Source organism: Falco punctatus, assembly GCF_963210335.1.
Source record: "Falco punctatus genome assembly, chromosome: 6".
In the NCBI taxonomy this organism is placed as follows: Eukaryota; Metazoa; Chordata; class Aves; order Falconiformes; family Falconidae; genus Falco; species Falco punctatus.
Window position 1 is genome coordinate 47,193,897 of NC_137585.1, and position 12,923 is coordinate 47,206,819.

The window sequence follows — 12,923 nt, forward strand, 5'->3', positions numbered from 1 at the left end:
GGAAGCTGAATGAATCACAGGGTTCTGCACAAGGCTAGATGTAGGTCTGTGTGGTTCTCAGTGTGCACTAAGGCCATCAGGCTAAACTGTGGCTTTGCTATGAGCAAGACACTGCTCTGAGAAACAGACGAGGAAACAGATTGCAACCCACAGATTGACAATCTGCTTGCTGGGTTTCCTATACTTTAGAGGAGAAATATCTTGGGCCAGGCCTATACATGGCATAGCTGTGCTAAAGGAGGATAAGCAGAGAATGGAGCCATTCCCTGCCACAGTCTGCCAAGCGTAGAAGGGGAAAAAAAAAGCTCCACGCAGGCTGCTCCGCCCTCCCGTGCTGTGTAATGCCAGCAGCCAACAAAGAGCAAGAAGGGGCCAATTCACCCTTCCCTACTACTCTCTGCCAGTTCACATTAATTCATATTTTATCCCACAGTCCTGTTAAGAATACAAAGCTTTTTTAACATGTAAAGTTTAAAAAGACTAAAAATTAGCATTTAATCAAGAACTATGCATTTTTCTTTAGGTTGCAACATATTAGTAGGGCAAAAAGGCATGCACGTGACCTCAGGTGGCAAAATGATGTAAGGTCTCTAAGATACATGAAAATCTTCAAAGTTATTTTTCCTAAAACACTTTAAAAGAAACAAAGCCTGTCTCTATCCAATAATGAAAAATTGAATGGTCAATAAAAACATGTTACGTATATACAGATAATGAAATTAAGTAAATTAAAAATACTGGTTCTCTTAGAAACACTTTTTTAATGTGTTAAACCATTTAATGCACATTTAAGGATTTGGCATTCAGGAACTGAATGATACATTCTGTTAGAGGGACTATGGGATTTTACTCTCAAGTTTTCGTGTTTATACTGGAACAATATAAAAGCCAGTGAAATAATTTTACAATCTGTGAAAATTCTCTTTGCAATCTATTACATATCTAAAAGCCATACTTTTTTAATATGGGAAATATAGTTAATATACTAATGTATTACAATTCCAGGCAATGGAATCCCAGAAGCCCAGCTTTAGATGTCCTAGTGTATCCCACCTAGAATTTAGATGTATATCCGCAGGCCATGGTTCTTTGTTAAAGTCCATTAGACCACGCAGATGCCTCAGAAACTCATGAGCATCTAAAATTCCAATAAATACCCAGGTTTAAGTGAATTACTCTATGCCAGGTGTTTACTGAGGATTATACTTGCTCTAGTACATTGCAATGCCTTATGTTAACCTTTGCATCTGAGGAATTCATAGTATATTCACCCACAATCTTTACATTCCAGCACAGAGTATGGAGATTGAGGTAGGGTCCACAAACTGACCCAGAGCTTTTTAATGGTTCTCTTGAACTGAAACAAGTTATAGGGTCCACATAGCCAAACCTCACTGATTTTTTGTCATTCCTTTAGATAAATCAATTTGGGCATGAGGTCTTCTATAGCTTCTATTACAGATATCTGGGTGCGTATCACCTCTTAATTAAGCATATATCATTTTTATGCAATTTGCACATACTCTGCTTTAAGCATGTGTTTAAATCCTCACAAGAATTAATTCACATATTTATATGAGTGCTTAAACAGCCTTCCAGAACAGTGTTGTTTTCCTGAACTGTTGTCATAATTTAATATAATGACTTATAACTTAAAAGTCAGCCCCTTAAAAATTACATCATTTACTCTACAATTAACATCAGCAGGTTCAGCCATAAAACAACCATACAAAAGCTTGCCCTCTTTCTCCCTCAAGTACCATAAAATACACCAAGACTCAGAAAAAAAAAGTTATAAAAATGTAAATAGGAGATCAGAGCTCAGATAATTTGTTCCTTGGTTCAAGTAACAATCGATACATGTTTGTCAATTCATGACTGTTAGGTTTCATTCACAAGATATATAATTAATGCAAAGCAAATTTCCACAAAAAAAGGCATCAAGCCATGGAGGGCTCAGCCACATAAACTGAGCTGTCTCCAACACAGAAGAAATCCAAAGGGAAAGTGTACTGCTACTCAGACCAGCGCATCAGGCACAGTATTAGCCTGTTTGTATGCTGAAAGACTTGGACTTTTCCAACTTAATACTAGAAGAAGCATGAAACAACATGGACCTTTCTCAGCACAATGGGACAGGTACAGTTCTGGGGCACCATTTTAGGAACTCAGCAATAACTATGATCAATGAAACACCAGGAGTTACTGTCAAACACAATGTCTCCTAAAATTCTATAAAAAGAAAAACATGTCCCTATTTTTTTTCTATTGCTTTCTCTTTATTATAACTTTAAAAAGCAGTTGTTAGCCTAATAAACTGTATGCAAAAAATACTAGTATAGCTCTACTAGTAAGCTTCTTCAATTGATTTTCTATCAAAAAAATCTTCAGATCCCCCCAACATCAAAATCAAACTTTCATACTGTACAATTATGGCTCTTCTACAACTTTGCTATTTTCAGTAAGTGTTGATTTCCTAAACAGGATCAAGATGCTAGTATGACTCCCTTTTAGTACCTTCTTTTGTTTCCACGTGCTGTGTACCAAGACAGATCCAACCTTAGTTGTGCATGTCATTTTGGACTTAATTCATAAGTACCGGCATCAGATAGATCATGCAACATCTCAAAAAAAAAAAAAGTATGTTAAAATACCTAGCACATGTAATTCTTTCTTGAAAGCACGTTCTACAACAGATAATAGCTTCTACTTTGGGCATTCCTGGTGAAGTCAATGAAATTCTTAAGATTCCCTCGAAAAAGCATTACATTCAATTGTGTGTTGGGTTGTGAATGTTTATGCACCAATCCATCACAAAATTATTTTCAAATGTATTCAAATACCTTCCTTAAAATTAGAAATATTTTAGCAGCTGTATGATAAATTTTTACTTTTAATTTTTGAAGTTATGTTTACAGAAGCCATAAGCATTCTTGATAGCATTAGTAAGAAATACCATAAATAAAACAGTACGTTTTACTTGCTTTATTTCTCTTTAAGCTAAGTACACTTCCAAAATAAAAGACTACAGTTGAGTTTACAACCTAAAATAGTTAAATTCTGAGTAACAAAGGATGACTGTGATGACCCATCTGTATATACAAAACACATGGTTAACGTGTTCTGTATACACAAAGTAAAAACACTGCTGTTTAATAAAAAACACAATCAAATACACTCCTTCTGGATATACAGAATTTACGATATATGACATGAAAGTAACAGTGCAAGAATATAGGACAGGCAGTAGCCCTGAAGAAAATCACTACACAAATCACACAGTAGAACTCTATTATAAATGGCTAGTCATTGTACTGAAGTGAACTTCTGTTTTATGAAAAACGTGTATCACATTTTAAGAAGACTCATACTTTAAATTCAGCCAATTACCTGGTGTACTTCTTGCTAAGCAACCTGTTCAAGTACAGTACAAAAAGCAATCACACAGTGTGTGTTTTGATTTTGGTCAATGGGCTAGTAATTCAACAATGATGCAATAACTAATTGACCTGGTGCATCATAGAACTTTGGTAAACTATGAGCATCTGAACTGTTGTTTTTAGCACTAAAACCAGCTTTAAAATAGCAAGACTTTGTAACAGAATTTAAATGGGTTTAATTTGGACAGTTACAGTATATTTCCTCAGAGAGGGAATACTGAAATAATCGGAATACACTGACAAAGAGGTACTGGCAACGCAATCACAAATAGATTTTCATTTAAGCAATTTCCATTTCTCTAGGCCTTTTCTTTCGTTCAAAAAAACAAAAACAACCCAATAAAAACACACCAAAAGCCAAGCCAAACACCCCATTTATTCAAGTTCTAGGTCAACAGTGTTTCAGTTCATTCTTTTGCTATGCCTAGTGTAGTACTGAACACAAGCATTGCACTGTGTGCTGCAGACCTTCTCCCACTTGAATACTGTCTAATGTCATAAACGCCTGTAATGATGAAACTTAACATCAAAGCCATGCTGTAGATTGCCTGAGATACAACTAATAGCTAAAGTTAAGTCCTTTCACCCAACATGGCCAGTAACCCAGTTTCACCACACGAAATCCAGGTACCTTGGAAGTGATACTGCTCTTACCTAACCTGCTCCGTAAGTTTTACTCCTCTGCCTCTATGATTTTTCATTAAAAAATAATAATATATACATTCCCTTTCTTTGTTTTGTAGGCTCATTCCTATGGCATGCCTAATTTCTTCTGCAAGTGAGGGTAGCAACTATGGGTGAGGGCACAGGGTGAAGCTATGGCTTTTTACACAAAATTCCACAATGCAACGCCTTGTCTGTGATTAACACTTCCATCTGTGATTAAAAGCAGCAATTTGAAGATGAAATATCAAAGGAAGGGTAATGAGAATATTGTGCGTATCTGCCCAGCATTAAAAAACACAAGTTCTGCACCACAGCTAGTAACAGAATGAACAAGTACCTTACAGACGCATTGAAGGCAAGAAATTCAGCAGCACTGTATTAATAAAATGACTGCCTGTGACTTTAAACGCAGGCACACTTGTACTTGGCGAGAGAGTGAACGATTTATTGTTACTATGAAGGATGCAGGAATGGAAATGAAGATGAGAGGGGCGATGATGATGGCAGGGAAGTGGAGGTTAATAACCCCAGCATCGGATGGGGAACGACGTCCCTACCTCAGTAAGCTGGATAAGGGAATAGCTCCAGATCCACTGCCCAGGATCCCTCCTTTCCTCCCAGAGAGGAGTTTCTCCACCAGAGCCACATTCCCAGTGCGAGCAGCTTCCAGCAGTTCCTGGTCCTTCCCCATGGTCGAGGAACCGAGCAGCCCCCCACGCACCCCGCCGCGCACCGGGAGAGCTACACCGCGGGCCACAGCGGCCCCCCCCTCCACAGACCGCCCTCCTCTGCCCAGCCCCTGCCTCGGAGCAGAGATTCCTGCAGTCCCTTCCAGAGCAGCAGCGGGAGGGAGGAGAATCACCACCTCCTAGTTTCACCGGATCATCTCTGGGTGGAGTGTGGAGAAGAAGGCGCGGGGGGGGACGGAGGGCGGACGAGGCCAACGAAGAACCGACCCCCCCGCTCCCATGCACACGCAGCCCCGGCCCGGCGGACGGCGCGGGGGAGCGGGCAGCCCCAGCCCCCGTGCCCGCGGCCGGCCGGGCTGAGGGGAATAACGACCCCGCCGACGGGCGGGAGAAGGGCGGGGCGGGGGGAGGAGGCGCAGCCCTGACTTGCCAGGCCCGTTGCTGGGGAGACGCGGCTGGCGCGCGCTCACTGGCCGCCCGGGCTCGGCGCCCCCCCCGCCTGCCCCCGCCCTCCGGCCCGCGCGGCCCCGCCCCGCCCGCCCCTCGCCAGCGGCGGCGCCTCGCGCTCCACTGCGGTGCCGCGCGCCGGCCGTGGCTGCGGGCGGGGGCAGGCGCGCGCGCGGGGAGCGGCGTCCGCCCCGCCCGCCCCGCCAGGTGCATCGCCCCGGCGGCGGGAGCGCCGTGCGGGGCGGCGGGGGCGGCCGCCGCAGGTGCGCCGGGGCAGCGCCGGGGAGGTGGTGCCTCGTCGCGCTGCGGAAGGGGAAGGGAGGGACGCGGGTGCCGGGGCGAGGGGCGCCGAGCGGCTCCTCCCGTCGCTGAGGCGGCCGCGCGCGCCCCGGGCGCGGCAAGGAGCGAGGCTGCGCTGCCCCGCGGCGGGCGGGTCCCCGGGGGGCGCGGGCGGGCCGGGGTCCGTGCTGAGGCACACAGGGGCCCGCCCCGCCCCCGAGGCGAATTAGCGGGTTGCGGGTGGGGTGGGGCGGAGGGGGCCGCGGCGGGGTGCGTGCGCGTGTGCGGGGACCCCCCGAAGAGGGATTTAACCCCATCCGGGGACACGGCAGGGCACCAGCGCAGGTGCGAGCCGGCTTCGTTGCGCAACCCGGCGTAGACAAAAGGGAAAATCCGGGCTCCGCTGAGGTCGGGAGCAAAACTGAGTTGGTAGCTCGGCGAATCGGGCAGGAGGGACTGCTCACACCCATCAGACGCCGGGATCGTGGCTTTTTAATGTTTCAAAGGATGGGAAATACAACAATCCCTTTGGTGTCAGATCCAGTCATCCATTCTGGTACTCCTGGTACTCTTGGTTCTGTTATGGATTGCAGATACGTAAACTTTTGAATTGGGGAACTTTTTCGGGGCACCAGAATTAATTGTTCCTTATGATTTTGGGGTTATGACAAGCTATGCTGAAAATGCTCGTGCTGGCCAGGTCATAGGCACATCCTTGTTTAATGCACCACTTGATACTGTGCATATGTGAAAAGCCAGGTTACAGCCCCGTGTTCCTGGTCTAGTAATGGATGTAGATAGAACTATAGGTACAACAGGCAAGTCAGGTAAGATCCCTCACCATTCCCCCACTGAGACCAGTGGCATTCTCCCATGACCTGTGCTCACAAGATATAAAGCACAGCAATGGCAAAATGACATCGTGGCAGGCAGGATTTTCATGTTATGTTTTCATAGAGTGTGTTAATTACTCCAGACCTATGGTACTTCCAAGTCAATGGAAAGATCCTTGTTGATGCCACAAATGATTTGGTTTAGTCCCTCTCAGTAACAGTTTTACAGGTGTTCTCGTACTTTTATTAGCTAATTAAATAACCTTAATATCTTAAAAATCATTAGAAATTTCTTTCTGGGGTCAGATTTTCTGTTACAAAAGAAAAAAATTATCATGAAGACCTATTGTTTCAATAGTCATTCACAGTGACAAAACAGTATTTTTTAGCTAGAAAATGTAATTTACGTACTTTGGCATGAAATATACTTTCATACTTTCAGGACTTCAGACAGAAATGTCTTCTCCAATGTTGTCAACAGAACATGGAATGGAGCGCTGGCATAAAATTATTAGGTGGAGAGACTATAACAGTGGCGTTTCCGATTGAAAAAGTCTGATACAAATAGCAATTTGAAGGTCTGATTCTGTGATCACAACTGTTTCGTTATAGTTTAAATAAATAAATTTATAATCACATGAATTGGGATTATACAGTTTAAATTCTTAGTTACAGCAGGGTCACAGTGGAAAAGAGTAAAGCTGGAGTAAGAAGTTATGTATCTTGTTACCAGCCACTTCAGCACTGACTTGTTCTGAAAAAGTTAACCATAACAGACTAAGAATACTCCTGCATTCTGAAGCTTCTTGATGTCCTCTGTTAAGGTAGCCATAGTTTCCCTTTTTTTCTGTCTTGTATTTGATTTTGTATGTGATCACGTGCATTGCCTGATAAATAGCATCTCACATGTATCCTCTGCATGAATAGATTTCTTCAAATTTGCTGAGATCCTCTGAAGGCAGGGTGTGTGCGTAAACCTGCACATTTGTGAAAAATTAATTAGAAGCAGATACTAAGGAAAACTCAAGTTTTTAAGAATTTGTATTTTTTATGTGGCTGGATCAGCAGATGGCAAATATGACTCAGTATAAATGTTACATAATTCTCAAAAATAAAATCTCAAGACTGTGCTCTAATTGAAAAGATCATCCAGAAAGCTGTTGAAGAACTGTACAGAGAATTGGGATAGAAATATCACTGGAGGAGACACATGCAGTACCCAGCAAATGGAGGAAGATGTTATGAATGTAGCGAGGCCCAAAACAGTCCAGTAAACCCACCAGCCTAGTGCCAAACAAAACTGCAAAAGCCAGAGGATTTAATTTCATTAGCAAATAGAGCAGAAAACAATTATTCTGTCAATCTGAAAAGTAAAAAGGAATTTAAGCAGCACTATTTAATGGAAGGGTTAAACATGGATAAATTCTAAGGCTACTGAAGTGAAGAATTCAGAACAGGGGTTGGTCTCTTTCCAGAGATGAAATCGATAGTGGACTGTAGTAAGAAAAACACACCAAGGATGAGTTGAATGTAAATGGTCAAACCTATTAGATCAGATTAACTCTGGTTTTTTAAATTTAAATTTTTTTTAAAAATGGTTTTTTTTTGTGTTTTTAAATGTCTTACATTCTTTTTTCCTGGTAGTATCAAGACAACACTGTGGAGTTAAAAATTGTATGTACGATAAATACATTAACTAGACATAGAAAGTAGAAACATAGCTTTACATTTTGCAGCAGTTACAGATGAGAAAAATAATTTGTAAAACAGCCAGGAGATCTTTCAAAACATTGTATGCTTTTTGAGCTGTGCTGTTCCATACTACAGCAGAATTTTGATTCTATGATTTCAGTATTTGCAAAGACATTTTATGACCACTGCAGCTGTCAGTGTCTAAGTGGCATCACACCTTCAATCTCAGAATTTCTCTTAACAGTACATATGCTTTACCTTCTGGTTTTTTCCATTTTCTAAAATACCGGAGAAAGCAGTTAGCCTACCTAAAAATTCTTTTAACTGGTTTGTCATTTGAAAGGACTGGTATTGACTGCAATAAGCAGGGACTTAATATTTTTACAATGCAGCTATCACTTGGCTTTGTTCTCATTTCAGGGTGACAACTCCTTCATTTCCTCCTCCTGCAGCCTCCCATACTTAAAGGCGAATTAAATGGGTGTTTTCTAACATTCTTTGACTTTCCACTCTTTATTGCAGGAGCATGGAAGGGATATGAAAAACTGAGTTGCAAGTATTGAAAAAAAACAAATCTGTGATATTAAAAATAGTTGTATAGAACAGCAAACATACTAACATCATATTTCAGGACTGTCTATTATCAATTCTCTCATTTAAAGATATAAGGAAAGTCTTAAGATCCCTATTACAAATTCTGATGGATATTGTGAGAGCAAGCTCAAAATGCTGGAATAAACCATCCAATCAGTTTGTCAGTAGAAAATAAATTAGCATGAAATAGGTCTAATTGTTGTTCTCATATTTGTACACCCATGGTAAGTCACAGATGAAGGCTGCAAAGTACCCAAGAGAAAATACTATTTCTCATGCACCCAGGTGGCAAGAGTTTTTCAGGCTTGGCGTTGTCCTTTGCTCTTTATAGTATATATATAGTGTAAAAAAAGACACAGTGAACTTCAAACCACCATGACTAGCTTCGTGTTTGCACTGCTCATCTAGGACATATCTAAACATCAGGCTCGGAGGCCAAGTCCAAACTGGAGGTCTCGGGAGCACATCTGAGCTCTTGAGGCCAGGTGTGAATGCCCATCATGTGTTGGTTCCCTGTCAGGATGAAACCCAGATGCACATCAGCCTTCCTCTGAAGGCCGCCTTTCCTCAGTGATGGGCTCAGAACGTAGATGGACAGAGTGGGCAGGTCCTAAATTTGATAACCAGGACACACCGTAATACTCACATTCTGCTTAGTTTAGCATTGAAATACGCAAAAGGACTTTAATCCTCCTGCACTGTAAAAGCGATAAAAACTTAAGGTACTAAACTTAACTCATGAGGAATGTAAGAAGAGCAACAACAGCGCTGTGCTTTCAAAAAAGCGCATGAATGCTTGGACTCATCAGAATAAGTAGAAGCTGAAGTAATGTGTAAGAAAAAAAGCCATTTTTGGTGACTTATCCACAATAATCCTATCTCTGACTATACGGTTCTGCCTAGATCACATTTTCTGTAGGCACTTACCTGCTTTCAGGCATGTTGTCATGCTGGAAATTTGTAATGGAAAAGAACGTGGAAGGAAATGGTCCCTTAGTGATGTTGCACAGCAGCAAGATGCTGTCTCAGCATTTGCACTGACCGACCCCACTACATCATTCTCATGTGCTCTGAACACACACAACAGCAAGAAATTAAACTATTATTCTGTCACACAGACACTGACCCACAGAGTCAGCTGAACATACCATGGGAAATGTGCTGCATCCCCCAGAGGGCTGTCACGTCCCACTGCTCAAAACTCTCAAGAACATATAGGCTGCAGGTTGTTTCTACACTGGAGGGCTGGGCCTTCAGAAACCAGTCATGGGATGGCACTGACAGTAAGTCAAATCCATCTGCCATGCCATTTCCAGTGCAACTGCAATTTTGCTCTGATGGCAGATGCTAAGGTTAACTGGTATATCTATACATTTCTTTACGTGCATTACTTGTGTGACAGCAGGTGGGATTAGCAATATAATTATTCATCCAATCCTTCTGCTCTGTTGTAGGTTTAGATCAGTTTGCTATCAAAATATGCCTATTTTTCATGCATTAGAGAGAAATGCAGAATCAAACGTGAATACCAGTTGGTAAGAGCAGCATGCTGATTAGATGCCCCAACCCAGCGTGTACTGACAGAATACAGTATTAAAGCTTTCCCTGTACTGCTCAATGCACAGCTTGTTGCAATAAAAATAACTTGTTTCTACCTTTGATACATTGCAACCTCTTTTGGACTTTAAAATATTTTCCTCTTCTTGTTTTCTCTTTAAGACATGTACAACGTTGCCTACACATCAGATTTTGACTGCCTGAAAGGAGGATCACAGAAGTCTTAGCTGAAGCATTCTAGTGATGAGGGGCTGCAACTGAAAGTAAGCCAGCTGTTAGAACTGAGCACAAGCATTATCCTTGCCTCTTGACCAGCAGCATACAGGAATGCGCAATGGGGGGCAATGGTGTGTTATAAGGCAATGCCACAGCTAGAGGTATTCTGCCAGGGGTTTCCATTCAGTTTGTGTCTCTACCAAGAGCAGCTATTATATAGCTATTTTATTATATAGTGGCAAATCACTCCTCAGAATTTACAGAAATGGTTGAGCAAACACTTCCACATCATACGTCCTTCCGGTATGTTTATGCTTCTGGATACATCACACAGACAATGTGATGACCAACAAGACAGAATGTATTTGAAATGTGCTGTCAAATGCGCAATGAAGAACAATCTTCCACTGATTCTCGTACTAGCTGTAATTTACCAAATCCTTGCAATTTCTAACTTAGATAATTATTCTCAACAGAAGTGATACAGCTAGCCGAGTTTGCACTGGATCTTGGGCCTGGTCAAGTTTTTTTGAGTAAACATAACTACTGCTGGTGAAAAACTGGGTGACATTTCAACTACCAGAGCCTTTCTTTACAGGCTAATTCAAGTTACAGTCGCATAAGAAAAGGATTTATTTTAAACAAACTCAAAAATAAGAACTGCTTCTCTGCACCAGATTAAATTCCCCAAGGAGTCTGAAGGAACCTAAAATCTAATATTCATGAAATTAAAACAGTGAGGTGCACACTATTGTTTCAGATGGCCTTGGTAGTAGATGAGCGGAAGGTAGTAAATATGATGCTAGTAACTATTAAGGGGCTTGAAGGGGACTTTGGAGAACTACTGAGTCCGGTCTCCATGCCTGGCAAATTGGTAGGCATCTGGCTACATACAATAGTGAAGATTCAGTACAGGTTTTGGAGAAGCAAATCACATCTTGTGTATCTGTTAGAGCTTCAGAGGAGTCAAAGAGCATATGGAAAATGGCAATTCAATCAATAAACTGTATGTACTTTCCAAAAAAGCTTTTGACAAGGTCCTTACTGAATACCTTTACAGAAACTAAACTGTAATGAAGTAAGAGGGATGATTCTCTTGCGAATGGACAATTGGTTAAAGGAGGGAAAGTAAAATGGAAGAATGGCCAGTTTTCACAGTGGTGAGAGGTTGTCAGGACAGCTGTGTATCTCTCTTAGGACCTGCACTGTCCAGCAAACTCATAAAGAATCTCTGAAGAAAATAGAAAGTGAAGTAACAAGCTTTTTAGCAAAGGAACAGGTTTCAGAATAGCTTGAACTAGAATGGATTATGAAAGAGTACATCATGGCATTGTTCTAGCAGATAGTAAAATAGAAGGTGGAATTCAACATTGCCAAAAGAAAGCAATATTTTTATGTTGCAAAACAGGAGGGATTCCCCTTTAAAATTCCAAACCTGCTGTTACATCTCCTTAATCTTGAGTTATTTGGGCTATTTCTACGAAAATGTCCATTTAATGGTACATGGTAATCAAAATGGCAAATAAAACTGCTGGAAATTATTAGGAAAGGAAATGAGTATCATTATGTCAATGTATAAAACCATTGTGTTTGTCCTGTTTCAAAAAGACTACATCAGAATTAAGCACAATAAAGGAAAAGAGGTATAATCAGGTTTATAGTACAGCCTTGATATAGCCTAAATTGACATGGCCAGTTGAGCTTTAAAAAAATAACCATAGAGAGATATAGTAGAAGCATCATAAGTGGTATGGAAAAGGTAAATGTAAAGCCCTTATCCATTATTTTTTCCTAAAAAAGAACTAGGGAAATACAATGAAATTGGCAGGGGACAGGCTTTAAACGCATTAATGTATTTTTTCCATTCAAACATTTTAATTTAGAATAGGTTTAGCATTGCTTTGTATTACACTTAGTTGTGTGTGCTGTTACTTTGATAAATTGGCTTTTAGCATGGAGACTGCTACCTATACATGCACACTGATAGTAACACAGTAAAAGTAATAGATACGTATGCTTTGCTCATCATCTTGCTAATCAATCTTAACTCAGAATACTGCCTTTTGCAAGTGTAGTTTAATGTAGTCTTCATATGTAAGTTAAAATACAGAGATAGTTGCTTACTGTGTACATATACAACCACACAGTGATTCTGATGTTAAGGGTATTTTTGCTGTCTGCCAAGAGGAACAATTAATACCAGATCTGCCAGAGACTGCGATTTTGTGAAGATGATACTTGGCTGCTAGCACAAGATTAGGGCTCCTGACATATTTTATTCAGTTAGCCCAACAGTAAAAAGGTTCTTCATTCTTAATTACTTCTCCAAGCCCCACAAAACAACATTCTAGGGTATTTATTAAAATTTGAAAGCTAGTCCTGTACTGCCTAGGGAAGAAAATTATTACTTTTTGCATGAGAGGATGCATTTATGCAGTGAATTTCTAAATCTCATTTATCTCTTGTGTAACTGGATTACAGAGGAAAATATTAGCATAAGTAATTCATTT

General features: G+C 41.2%; 1 protein-coding gene across 5 annotated transcripts in view; it reads right to left on the reverse strand.

The window, feature by feature from the left end:
- ANKS1B (ankyrin repeat and sterile alpha motif domain containing 1B) overlaps window positions 1–4,807 on the reverse strand; it is a 441,931-nt gene extending 437,124 nt beyond the window's left edge. For all 5 annotated transcript variants that reach the window (XM_080394136.1, XM_080394134.1, XM_080394135.1 and 2 more), the window contains exon 1: window positions 4,664–4,807. In XM_080394136.1, the coding sequence (XP_080250262.1) occupies window positions 4,664–4,797 (134 nt within the window). In that variant the 5' untranslated portion in view covers window positions 4,798–4,807. The remainder of the gene's footprint in view (window positions 1–4,663) is intronic.
- Between the last annotated feature and the right edge of the window lie 8,116 nt (window positions 4,808–12,923).